Source organism: Euprymna scolopes, chromosome 8 (genome assembly GCF_053919585.1).
Source record: "Euprymna scolopes isolate OS-2025 chromosome 8, ASM5391958v1, whole genome shotgun sequence".
Lineage (NCBI taxonomy): Eukaryota > Metazoa > Mollusca > Cephalopoda > Sepiida > Sepiolidae > Euprymna > Euprymna scolopes.
Genome location: NC_136489.1, coordinates 164,117,559 through 164,130,797, shown reverse-complemented (window position 1 = coordinate 164,130,797; position 13,239 = coordinate 164,117,559). Strand labels below are relative to the sequence as shown.

Genomic DNA, 13,239 nt, shown 5'->3' with positions numbered 1-13,239 from the left:
TAGTAAATGTCAACACGTGTAGTATTGGGCATCCCAGCTTAATTGCTATCTAGGTAGTTATAAAATAGAAAGTTATGTAAGTATATTTTCGTTTCCCATCAGCGAGTTGGCAGGGTCACAAAAGGTTAGGTTTGACAGGTATCAACCTAGAGAGAATGCACCGGAAATTAGGGGTGACATGGGAATTGTGGTCGTAGGCTTCTGGTTGACGACCACATGGGCTGAGAGTTTGTTTTGTGCAGCAGAGGAATGTAGATCAGAGATCCGGCTCTCCGATAACCAGAGTTTGAGATGATAGGCTTGCCTTTAATAAAAGATTGAAGCTTCAAATCATATATATATATATATATATATATATATATATATATATATATATATATATATATATATATATTTGTAGTCATCAACGTATACTCTTGTTTTGTTGTATTACAACTCATCAGTGTTGCTAGACAATCACCTCTCTCAAGCCGAGGAGTGAACCTAGAACCATTGTGTTGACAGTCATCAGTTCTACCGATTGACCTACGGGAGCGCCTTGTTTATAAACAAAGAGCGAGCGTCACATTTTCAGCCAATTAAGTAGCGGGTGAGATTACTTATGACAGCACTCTACCTATATATATATATATATATATATATATATATATATATATATATATATATATATGCATTTGAGTGTGATTGAGAGGCTTAGAAATGAGGGTGGAGACTTGTATGTTTTGATTTCGATTCTAGCTAATGGCACTCAAGTTATATATATAATAGTTTTGATTACCCTACACTACCATGCGTTAAAATATATTTAAGCATATAATTCGATTTGGCAAATCCATCTTGTTGTTTATCGATGCATCTGTCTGCAGTGACCACTCCCCATGAGATGGAGATCAGCGTCCAAGAAGGCATCATCCGCTGGCCAATACATGGCACATACACATCTCAAAGACTTCCAAGGCAAGAAACGGTGTAAGGATAAGAATATGCACGCACACCTATTTATGTAAGAACACAGACACCCTTAGTAGTAAAAGAGAACGATTAGCAACAGAAACGTTTAATAATAAATAAGTAATAAACAGGACAGCAAACATTTACGCTAACACACGTTCATGATCACAGCTAGATAAACAGCCGCCATACTGTTTACAAAAGAATTAACGAACATATACTTTTCCAAATATATTATAATAGATTATGTATTTATTATTAAATTGAATCCAGTGTGGTGTAATCGAAACTATAATATATAACTTAAGTAATCCAATTTTCAAAATTTCAACTACTAACGATTATTACTACATTTTCTTACAAACTACTGTACACTCATTAACCCTTATACTCGAGTGGCCTATGAACACAAAAAAACAAATGGCTTTGATTGCTAGACTCTTTCTTTATTTGCTTCATTAGAATTCGCGTTCCTCTTTACACCCAAAAGTAAGTATCAATAAATCAGAGACAGGCTCGCAAAGTATCTTCTGTGGAAAAGAGGTTGCAGGGAAGAGAAAAGGGTGTCCTCCCCATTTTCCACAGTTATTTCTGGTATATGTTCCCAAGACGACTTACTGCTGCTACACTGGTGTTCAATTTTTAGCAGATAGTTTAGTGGAGATGTTTACACACTCCATTGTGTTACATAGTGTAGAAATCGCCCCTCAGCAAAACCTTATAATCGGATGGCTCACATTTGTGGCAACTAAACTGCAGAATGATTCCTATGAACACAAAAAAAACAAATGGCTCTGATTGCTAGACTCTTTCTTTATTTGTTTCATTAGAATTCGCGTTCCTCTTTACTCCCAAAAGTAAGTAGTTTTTTTTGCAGGAACCTGTCTCCATATTTTCAAACTCTATCTCCTCTGAAACCAATAATCGCAGAGCGGCACTAGGTGCCTGAAATAATTGGATTTTTTTTACAGATCATTCTCTTATGGGTCTTTCGTCATTTAAAATTGTTTTTAAGAGATCAATTGGGTCAAAATTGAAAAAAAATCGTTGCACATTTTGTACATTCATCTTGTTCAGTTCGTATGCATGTCACGTCGGTACAGTGGTAAAGTCACCAGTTTTGAATGCTACAGTTTCGGTTTCGATACTAGCTGATGGCACTCAAATACTTTTTTTTTTTACTTGTGAAATCACAACTCTATATACGAAATCTGGACAAATTAAGATATGATATTGAAGCCTATTTTACGCCCAGGCAAAGCCAGGCGCATTCCTCGCTAGTACATATACATATATAAATTCAGCCACCCTGATGAGTTCTAGACAACCAAAACATGTGTCAGTGAATAATAATATTTTTTAAAAATAATACATGTCGCTCCCCATTTGGAGGTACCAGATTAGTCAAAGAGAAAATTATTCCCAACTCGCATTTAGGTAAAAAAAAACCCTTATCCCTGAGTGGCCTTCGGGCCTTGATAAGTGGTGACCCCCATGTAAAAAAAAAAAATGCACTTTCGTATAATTCATTCAAAGAAGTTTTGCAATGTGAAAACAAATAACATCTACATAAAACATGATACATTCCAGCAGTCCTGCAATAGTACAGGTTTACGCTTCTTTCCAAGGGGTCCTGATTTCGAATCTCGCTAGATTCAGCCACTCTAATGAGTCATAGACGATGAAACACGTGTCAGTGGATAATAATATTTAAAAAATAATATTTCTGATATATAAAAGGCAAAATAAGCACACGTTTGTGTCTGTCCACAAAAGGCTTCTGTGTCGGGATTCTCGCGTTGGTTAGATTCCGAGAGAAGTTTTCTTAAACTTCCTAGATCGTAATAACTCAGATTCGCAAACCTACATCGTCTCTATTTTTTTTTGATCGAGTTTTAAAAAATTCCCTCGTTTCCAGTGTTTGGTTTTTTTTTTTCATATAAATAAAGCAAAACTAATCGAATGAAACGCCCAGAGCCAGGCCTTTGCCCAGATAATATCTGTTCTGTGATTGGTCCTTGGTCAATGTAGGGGATACCCTTCATACTAAGACAATTACTATTTATTTGGATACTGCTAAAGTGCCCCCTTTTGGGGGGAGTTGGTTTTACATCTACAAAAACCCGGGCAACGCCGAGCATCCAGGCTAGTACATGCATACATACATACATACATATATACATATACATATATATATATACTTCGGAATAGTTTTTATTTAACAATCAGTGGTTATGTAAACGTGAGATTGTAGGTTTACAAAATATTACTGGCAGTAATATTCTATAAGTTATCCCATTTAAACAAGAATTGCTCGATAAGCAAGATAGAGCAAATAAATTAAACTATTACCAAACGGATGTAAAGAATGTATAATATGGATTTTACCAAACAAGTTGGATCAACAAAAACATTCATATCCTTTTTCTACAAATACTCCTGCTACAGGACTTCTGATAAATGTATTATTTTCACTTTGACTTTCCATGTCTCACTGACTTTAGCAAATAGGGTGCATACCTTTATAACTATTTGCTAATATTTTCACTCCTCTGATGAGATGGTAGACATCGAAACCCTATAGGTTAAGGAGATAAACTTTCTAAAACATTCTTTGTCTTGCTTAGAATAATAAAAATTCTTTGATATGAAACTCAACCACTTCATTTCATTTCAATGAGAGTTTTTTGAAATTCATTGAATTACAATTTAATATATATATATATATATATATATATATACACACACACACTTCAGAATAAACAAAGAAATTGCTCCAGGAAAATGCCTACTTCGGACCATTACCTTGTGATGTGGATTACTCAAAATACAGTTTGGATCATTTTACAACACTGCTACCAAAGACATTCACTTCGGATTTTACCATGCAATTTGAATGTGAATTTTTATATCCTTTTCTTTAACTTCCCTTACTCTATGACATTTAAATACTTAAACAACTTTTAATTGTGATTTTCCATGTCTCACTGACTTTAGCAAATAAAGTGTAAACCATTATAACTATTTGCTAATATTTTCTCCTCTGAAGAGATGGTAGACATCGAAATCCTATAGATTAAGGAGTTATAACATTTTAAATGTATTCTTTGTCTTACATAGAATAATAAAAATCTTTTGATTTGAAATTTAAACATTTCACGCCATATTTTTTTTTAAATTCATTGAATACTAAAATTTGATTATATATATATATATATATATATATATATATATATATATATATATATATATAGAGAGAGAGAGAGAGAGAGAGAGAGAGAGATTACTCATCAGAAAAGATTCCAATAAAATGATATATAAAGAATACGCAAGATTTTAGAAGCAAGTTGTGAATACATTTTGCTAATTTTAAGCACTGGCAAGGTCAAACATGTATAGAAAAAGGCTTGCTCTGTTTATATCAGAAATAGGTCTAGCACAAAACCTGAGAAGATGCCTAAAGCGATGGGAAAAAAAGGTCATAACAATAAAAAACATGTGAAATATTTCAAAAAGCTGTGACCATGACACGAATGCAGGAAATAAATTAACTTTGTTACATTAGAGCATTTCCAATCATTTGTCTTTTCATTTATTTAAAAAAAAAATTTTTTTTTTTAAGTTAAATTGTTATTGTGAAATGATAAAAATAAAAAGTAAAGTATTAAAAAAAAAAAAATTTTAAATACAAAAATTGGACGAAAAAGGACACGTGGCGCAGCGGTTAGAGTACTGGGGAAAATCAATTGTAAAAGTGATATTCTCCTGAAGGTTGAAGGTTCAATCCTCAGTGTGGGCGACCGAAATATACAAAATATACATTTGCGAATTACTTAGGAGCTCTATCCAATCATGGCTGACGGAACAAGAGCATGCTACCTCCGTGAAGTAAATAAAGGGTTCTGCTCGAAATTTCGTCCAAATTCCCGAGTTCGACAGAAACATTCCTGAGTTCGACAAGATACACCTGAAGAAGGTCGGAGGTTATATCGACCGAAACGTTGTGAAAATCACACCCAAGATGAGAACAGTAGTCCGGTGAATAATAATACAAATTAAGAGCTGGACTACAATCAATTTTCTTGGCCTTCAGGACAAGATCAAAGTGTAGTATCTGATCCGGCAGATACTGCAAGCAAAGATCATATGTGGGGGTAACCCCACATATAAGACCTTGGTCAATGTAAGGGAAACCCTTCATACCAACAGTTACTATCCAACTCCCTTACTCCCCGGGGAGTTGGTCCCCATTTCCCCTTCACTCCTCACATTAAAAATCGGCCTTGTGCTTAATTTGCTCGGTGGGGGAGCAAATAAATACCATCTGTTCCGGCAGATACTGCAAGCAAAGACCATATGTGGGGGCAACTCCACATATAAGACCTTGGTCAATGTAGGGGCAACCCTTCATACCAATTGTCACTATCCAGCTCCCCTACTCCCCGGGGAGTTGGTCCCCATTTCCCCTTCACTCCTCACTTTAAAAATCGGCCTTGTGCCTAATTTGCTCGGTGGGGGAGCAAATAAATACCATCTGTTCCGGCAGATACTGCAAGCTATGACTAGCAAAGATCAGATGTGGGGGCAACCCCACATGCCTGACCTTTAACCAGCTCCCATTTCCCACCTCTCGGGAGCTGGTCCCCTTTTTCCCTTCCCCCTCCCCTCACTCCTCACATTAAAAATTGGCCTTGTGCCTAATTTGCTCGGTGGGGGAGCAAATAAATACCATCTGTTCCGGCAGATACTGCAAGCTATGAATAGCTATGACTTGCAAAGACCAGATGTGGGGGCAACCCCACATGCCTGACCTTTAACCAGCTCCCATTTCCCACCTCTCGGGAGCTGGTCCCCTTTTTCCCTTCCCCCTCCCTTCACCCCTCACATTAAAAATTGGCCTTGTGCCTAATTTGCTCGGTGGGGGAGCAAATAAATACCATCTGTTCCGGCAGATACTGCAAGCAAAGACCATATGTGGGGGTAACCCCACATATAAGACCTTGGTCAATGTAAGGGAAACCCTTCATACCAACAGTTACTATCCAACTCCCTTACTCCCCGGGGAGTTGGTCCCCATTTCCCCTTCACTCCTCACATTAAAAATCGGCCTTGTGCTTAATTTGCTCGGTGGGGGAGCAAATAAATACCATCTGTTCTTCAGATGCTGCACTTCATTTTCTTGTTCTCTTTCGTTAGAGGAGAAATCCTTCACGACTGAGACAATTTTTATTTTTGTACCTTTTCTCCACGTTAAAAAACGACCCTGGTGTCTAACTCTGTCCCGTGGGGAGGCATAGTAAATAGGTACAATCAATGCATGATATGCAAAGAATATTATTTGGGAACAAATTAGTTTTATTTTATTGTAACTTTGGCACCAGAATTGCAGGGATACTATAAGGTCATCCCATAAGTTCTGTCTGAATTTTTACCTTTGTTTTTAAATTGAACGAAACTTAAAAAATAGTGTGTATATTTTGTAATATTTTTCATCTTATTCATCAAAATCACTGATATAATTTGACGTTTCTGATTTTTTGAGATGAGGATTGGTTATTCATATTATTTGGATTCACGGACTACTGTTCTCATCTTGAGTGTGATTTTCAAAACGTTTCGGTCGATATAAGCTTAAATAAATTTTCATCTCTCTGTTGCAGATATTGACAGTGTGAGACTCTAGGAAAGCGACGACCTCTGTCATGGACGTGCGTCAGGAGCAGAGATACCTTATTGAATTCCTGGAAAAGGTGCATTAAAAATAGTGGTTACTACTATGTAGAAAAATAAATTCTGGGGCACAAAAGTTGTTCCTTTTTAATGATACCACTCCAGACTTTGTAGGTCTTCAATTTTTAGAGTTAAAAAATAGGAGGCTTTACTTTTAGAACGACCCTTGTACATTTCATCTTTTTGTATCACTCAGTGAAGGAGAAATTCTTCTAAACTGAGATAACTTTTATAATTATTCAACTCAAAAATGCCCCTTTTTGAGGAGCTGTATAGGGTTAGGGTTATATAGCCCACATTAGAAAGTAATCTTTTATCTGCCTTCATGTAACGTCAAGTATATAAAAACTAGAAAATCTATATTATTGGTTATGTATTCATATTATTAGTTATGTATTTGTAATATTAGATATATATTGGTATTATTAGTTATGTATTGGTATTATTAGTTATATATTCGTATTATTAGTTATGTATTCGTATTATTAATCATATATTCGTATTATTAGTTATGTAATGGTAGACATATATTCGTATTATTAGTTATGTATTCGTATTATTAGTTATGTATTGGTATTGTTAGTGATATATTGGTATTATTAGTTATGTATTGATATTATTAGTTATGTATTTATAATATTAATTATGTATTCGTATTATTAGTTATGTATTGGTATTATTAGTTATATATTGGTAATATTAGTTATGTATTGGAATTATTGGTTATATATTGGTTTTATTAGTTATATATTTGTAATATTAGTTATGTATTGATATTATTAGTTATATATTGGTATCATTAGTTATATATGGGTATTATTATTTATATATTGATATTATTAGTTTTGTATTGATATTATTAGTTATGTATTTGTAATATTAGTTATGTATTGATATTATTAGTTATGTATTGGTAATATTAGTTATGTATTCATATTATTAGTTATGTATTGGAATTATTAGTTATATATTGGTATTATTAGTTATGTATTGATAATATTAGTTATGTATTGCTATTATTAGTTATGTATTTGTAATATTAGTTAGGTATTGATATTGTTAGTTATGTATTTGTAATATTAGTTAGGTATTTATATTATTAGTTATGTATTTGTAGTATTAGTTAGGCATTGGAATTATTAGGACATATTTTCAAGGAAACTTCATTTAGCTGGTCATTTCAGGTGATGGATTTATAGAAATCAACACAAGAAAATGTTTAAGTGCGAACTCACCTTTAGCTTCTTCTTCATTTTTTACCAGCACGACGACATTGTTAAAAAGTCGAGTACTTGGTGCACGGAACGTGTGAAAAAAGCCCTCGTCTGCAAAATGGTGGTAATGAATTCTCATGCACGTATATTTCGACTTGAATATCGATGGTTCCAGACCTAAAATGATCAGAGCGGTAGAAGGTGAGAAAAGGAAATCCTTTACTTAAAGAAGAAAACAAAAAAAAATAACGAATGCATGTATTACTTATTTTTATCAAACTATTGTTCTCATCTCGTGTGTTATTTGTGCAACGTCACAGTTGCTATAACCGTCGACCTTCGTCAGGCATGTTGGTGGCCATCTTAGAAAAGAAAGGAGAAAAGTTACTGGCTCCGCATATTGTTTTGTATTCTTGGGGTTGTTTTTGTGTTTTTTGCTGTGGTTTCATATGTCCTCATCTGTAGTGTTCTTTGTGCAATGTTTCAGTTGATGTAGAATATGAAACTATCTACAGAGCCAGTAACTTTTCTCTTTTCTTTTCCAAGATGGCGACTAACATGCCTGACAAAGGTCGAAGGCTTCATCGACTGAAACGTTGCACAAATAACACTCAAGATGAGAACAATAGTCCGATTAAAGCAAGTAAAAAAAAATCAGCCCTCATCTAAAAAATTTCAGAACTGTAAAAACCGAATGTATCTTGTAAGATGGAACATAAAAATAGTTTCCCTTGTTTTATTGCAGATAAGCACATCCGGGATATTGCCGAATTATTTGAGCAGGAAAATTATTATTATTATTATTATTATTATTATTATTATTGTTATTGTGTAGATTGAATTAAATTTGTTCTAAAGAGAAAAATATAATTCAAGGACAAATATAGTTGAATGAAGTTTAGGAATTTAACTTGACTAGATTTTATAAATAATAAGAAGGAATTTTAGATAAATAAAAACAAATCTGTTTTAATAGAAAAGAATGTAGTGGGCATAAACAAGATAGGTTTTAAAACCTAGGTATAAAACCAATAAAATTGAGCCCAAGAAAACGTGACTGATAAGTCACTTGTAAGGTCTTTTTGTAGTAGAATGATGTAAGCACAAAAGATTCATTTAAATATATATGTGATCAGAGTTAGGAGTTAGCCAAGGAGTCTTGACTGAACAAGTTAGAACGAGTAGACGGGACAGGCAAGTTCTCAGTTGGTTGGGAATCGTTCAGCTATGGAAGCATTCAGCTGGAAAGACAGTAATACGTAATCCCTGAAAAAGGAATGGCGTGCAACCTCAGAACAAAAAAGTCACAGCAGGAATAAATGTAAAACATCTTGGTTGTCTGAGTCATCAGGTAGCAAATTACTTACAATACAGTGATGGTTCCGATCAAAAAGGTATGTCCTTCCTTTGTCTGGGCAAGCAGACAATGGTGCTATTTGTCCCGTTTGTTGAACTGTGTTAAAGGTATTTTTATCTGTTTATTATATACTAGCAAGGGGTACCCGGCGTTGCCCGGGTGTTTTTCGGGGTATGTGAAAAATCCCCGAAAATGTGAAAAAAAAAACGAAGCCTTCACGAAGCGCAGTTGGAAAATAGTAGTGTTTAACAAAAAACAGGTGCGCGTTTTTGATTAACGTGACGGCGATAGGTATTCAACAGTTAGGATTTTATGCGGGACAGTTTTGAATGAGGTGAATAAATCGGTTTGTTTGTTTTTAAAAAACCGCTCCCTGTTTGTTAGGAGGAGCGAAATGAAAGCTACAGTCTGATATGACGAAGTCGACATTGAACAAACGTTACTTAGCTCTCTTGAGATAACTGGCTTTCAGCCTGTGATTAGAGTCGAGTTTCGCTTTTTTTATACTGAAAACCGAATGTAACGCGTGCCGATGCGGGAAATGTGGAATAATTAAGGTTTGAAAGTCAATAAAATTAAATAGACAGGCGAGCTCCGTGGGTAACTCTGAGATATTACAATTTATAGATGATATAAAAAGTTTTAAGAAGTTGTGAACTGAGCAAGCGCTTTTCTGAAAGAAGCCTTTTGTGGACATCAGGGAAAAGCGTACATACATACATACACACATACATTTTCGCTTTTATATATATATAGATGTTAAAAATGTACACACACACACTCAACAAACATTATATAGACGGCTATATAACATGCACACGGTTTGATCTCCATCGTTTATACATACATGTTTTATATACGCTCGATGGGAAGCGTAAATTATTCGACCCCCTGGCTTTCCAAGCTTATAACTACTCAAAAAATGGAATTCAAGCCCTAATTTATTTTTTCAATTAAAGGAGCAAGGACCAAGGTTTCATTAAAAATAAAAAAAAAAAACACAGAAAAAACAAACAACGTGGTTTAAAAAAAGGTTTTAAGCTTCGAACTTTACAGGTAAATTTCTAAAAAACACTAATTTTTTTGTTTTAAATTTGATTATATTATTTATTGACCTTTTCTCTTCAATTTGTGATATATAAAACTTTGGTGAGTAAATTAATTATTTACTTTTTAATAGACACTTTAAAATGGGTGGGGGCGTGAATTAAAACAAAAACGTTTGTCTAAAATATTACATTCGGTTTATTGGAAAGAGCATAACATTTCACATTGACCCTGAAAATATCGTAAAAATAGAATTAATAGTCTAATCTTCAAACATTTGAATTTTGATTAAACTGTCAAGATTTTCAATAGCAGGAATTATTTTTTTATTATTTTTTTAAAATTACATTTTCACCCCTAACAAGCCACAGTGTCACTTTGATATTGGGGGCTACTATCAGGGATATAAGTTGCAGGGATACTATCTAGGGAGTTGAGCAGCAAAAAGTCTGTTCACATTACACTTGAACTTCTGCATGTCAGTACAGTTGGAGAAGCAGGAACCCGGAAAGGAATTCCAAGGTCTAGCAGTTCTATGGAAGAAACTATTGGAGCAGAAGATTTTCTTACATCAAGAGATTTCTACTGTGTAGGGGTGAGATTTTGCTGCTTGTCTGGTTTATTGGGGTACTTCTTATGTCTAGGCGACACAAGGGCTTGTAGTTCGTCGGAGCATTCACGATTAAAATACTTGTAAAACAGGCAGAGGGATGCAACATTTCGTCGATGGGACAGAGGTTGAAGCTTAGATGACAGTTCAGGACCTATCAGCTTGGTGACTCTCTTTTGAACCCTGCCCAGGAGTGAGAGACTAGTAGCAGATGCACCAGCCCAAATGTGATAATAATACTCCATATATGGGCGGATGGAGGACAAGGATTTTTTTGTTTATATTGGATGAATGTTCCATATTTTGTTTTTATTAATGACTCATTGTTACTCAAGGCCTAAAGGCGATTCGAAGACATTGGTGAAAAGAACCTGAGTGCAATATTATTTTCAGTTTTTAAACTTCACAAAAGTGTTAGTGAACTGACTATCAATGGTCTCGCAGACAAGTAGAGTATTTGTGCTTCGTTTGGAAAACTAGAAAAATTATCATAGTCTAAGTATTAGACTAGAAACAAAATGCAAAGGTTATAAAGTAGTAATATCACCTGCTTTACTATATTCAGTAGAAACTTACACACGAAGGAAACTATGAGAAGTTTCGGTGGATGATACTTATGCGATAGCAACACGAAAGAAGAATTACGGCCGAAATGAGAAACGAACAAAACAAGACCATATACCAAACGCGCGTATCGGCGAACAGTAAGCTACCGTTTTACTATTTTCTCCCTCTCTCTCTCTCTCTTTTACCCTCATCCGTCCACGCTGAACGTTGAACTTGATGTAATGGACATTTTCTTTGCTTTATTATAAAATACGGACGATGTTTTCTACTCGACTCCATTAATTACATAAAAAGAGAACAGAATTCCCTTCCCAAAAGGTCCTTCATTTTTTTTTTGCTGTTTTATTCTATGTTTTTATTTTATTTTATTTTATTTTCTCAACCCCCTATTCTTTATCTAATGTTAGCCCTTAAATAAAATTTATAAAATCTCATTTTGCGTTTGTCTTGTTATTTCATGAGTCCTGCCTGCTGTCCTGTATATATTTTACCGGTGCCCTGAGACAAGATATTCCATCCCCTCCCATTCCCCTCTTTTCGTCATTTTTTTTTTGTCTTTTTTTTTTTTTCTATTGTTGCGTCCATCGGTCTCTCGCCGTTCCCATCGTATTCCGATGCTTAACAAATTTATGAAAATAAAATGTTGAATTACTTAACAGAGCACACATGGACAGTATAGAAGCCGTACTCACCATCACACAACTGCGATGGACTGGAAATATGACCAGAATGGAAAACAATTGTATCCCCAAAATCCTATTGTAGGGAGAATTGGAAAATGGATACAGAAATATTGGAGGGCAGAAACTCTGCTAGACGAAATGAATGTGCGAAATGTAATGATAATAAATGTATTGTGTTTTTATTTCCTTAGTTTGTTTGTTTCTGCGACGTTAAATGTAATGTGAAAAAATATCTACAACACAACTCCCCACTTAGGATGTTCCTATAGATCTTAACTGTAAGCACAATAACCCTTTACATCTCAGTAGCAAAATGATTTGTTTACATGATTTGTTTGTATTTTTTTTTTTTACATGGGGGTCACCATTTATCAAGGCCCGAAGGCCACTCAGGGATAAGGGTAATTGCATGTACAGTAATCAATGAGATAGTATTGTAGTATGTTAGAATTATTTGTACTCAAACTTTGTAAGGTAATTTGCATAAAGCCACTTATGCAAATTACCCACTATTACTTGGAGTTGCTTGCAACAATAAAAAAGAAAAAAAAAGATTAACAGCGAGCACTTCTCAGAAATTACTCTCTTTTTCTGCAACAAACAGAAACTCCTCCAGAACAACTGTTTTGGAAACTTTAACCTTTACTTGTAAATATACGTTATTTTAAATACAAGAATTTTATTGTGTTATTCTTTCTCAAAATTAACCAAGTTGTTCGGATAACAAGGAACCAAGAAAAGAGAGGCGCGTTAGAAATAAAAAATAATTTCTAACAAGTAATCATTAGTATTGGGGTTCTTGATAGAGTGTCTTACTTAAGGGGGCGGTTTGTCAGGAGTTTGTTTATGTTGGACTTGAAGACGTCCAAGTTGTAGTCGGGTGGGAAACAGGCAAGCGGCAGAGAGTTATTTGTTTCCATCAGAATATTGTTGTCATCTTGAGTGTTATTTGTGCAACGTTTCCATCGGTGTAGCCTCCGACCTTTGTCATGCATGATAGTCGCCATCTTGGAAAAGACAGAAGAAAAGTTACTACAATATAACCTCGGGATACGGTGGCCCTAGAATGCGTTTTTTTTT

The 13,239-nt window shown here is 34.7% G+C and overlaps 1 protein-coding gene across 1 annotated transcript in view; it reads right to left on the bottom strand.

Annotated features, from left to right (window-relative positions):
- The window catches only part of LOC145284012 (uncharacterized), a gene marked incomplete at its 3' end in the record, with an annotated part of 1,050,937 nt that overhangs the window by 102,740 nt on the left and 934,958 nt on the right, over nucleotides 1–13,239 (bottom strand). Inside the window, 1 exon segment of the mRNA XM_080133102.1 lies at nucleotides 7,917–8,072. Coding sequence (XP_079989228.1) covers nucleotides 7,917–8,072 — 156 coding nt within the window.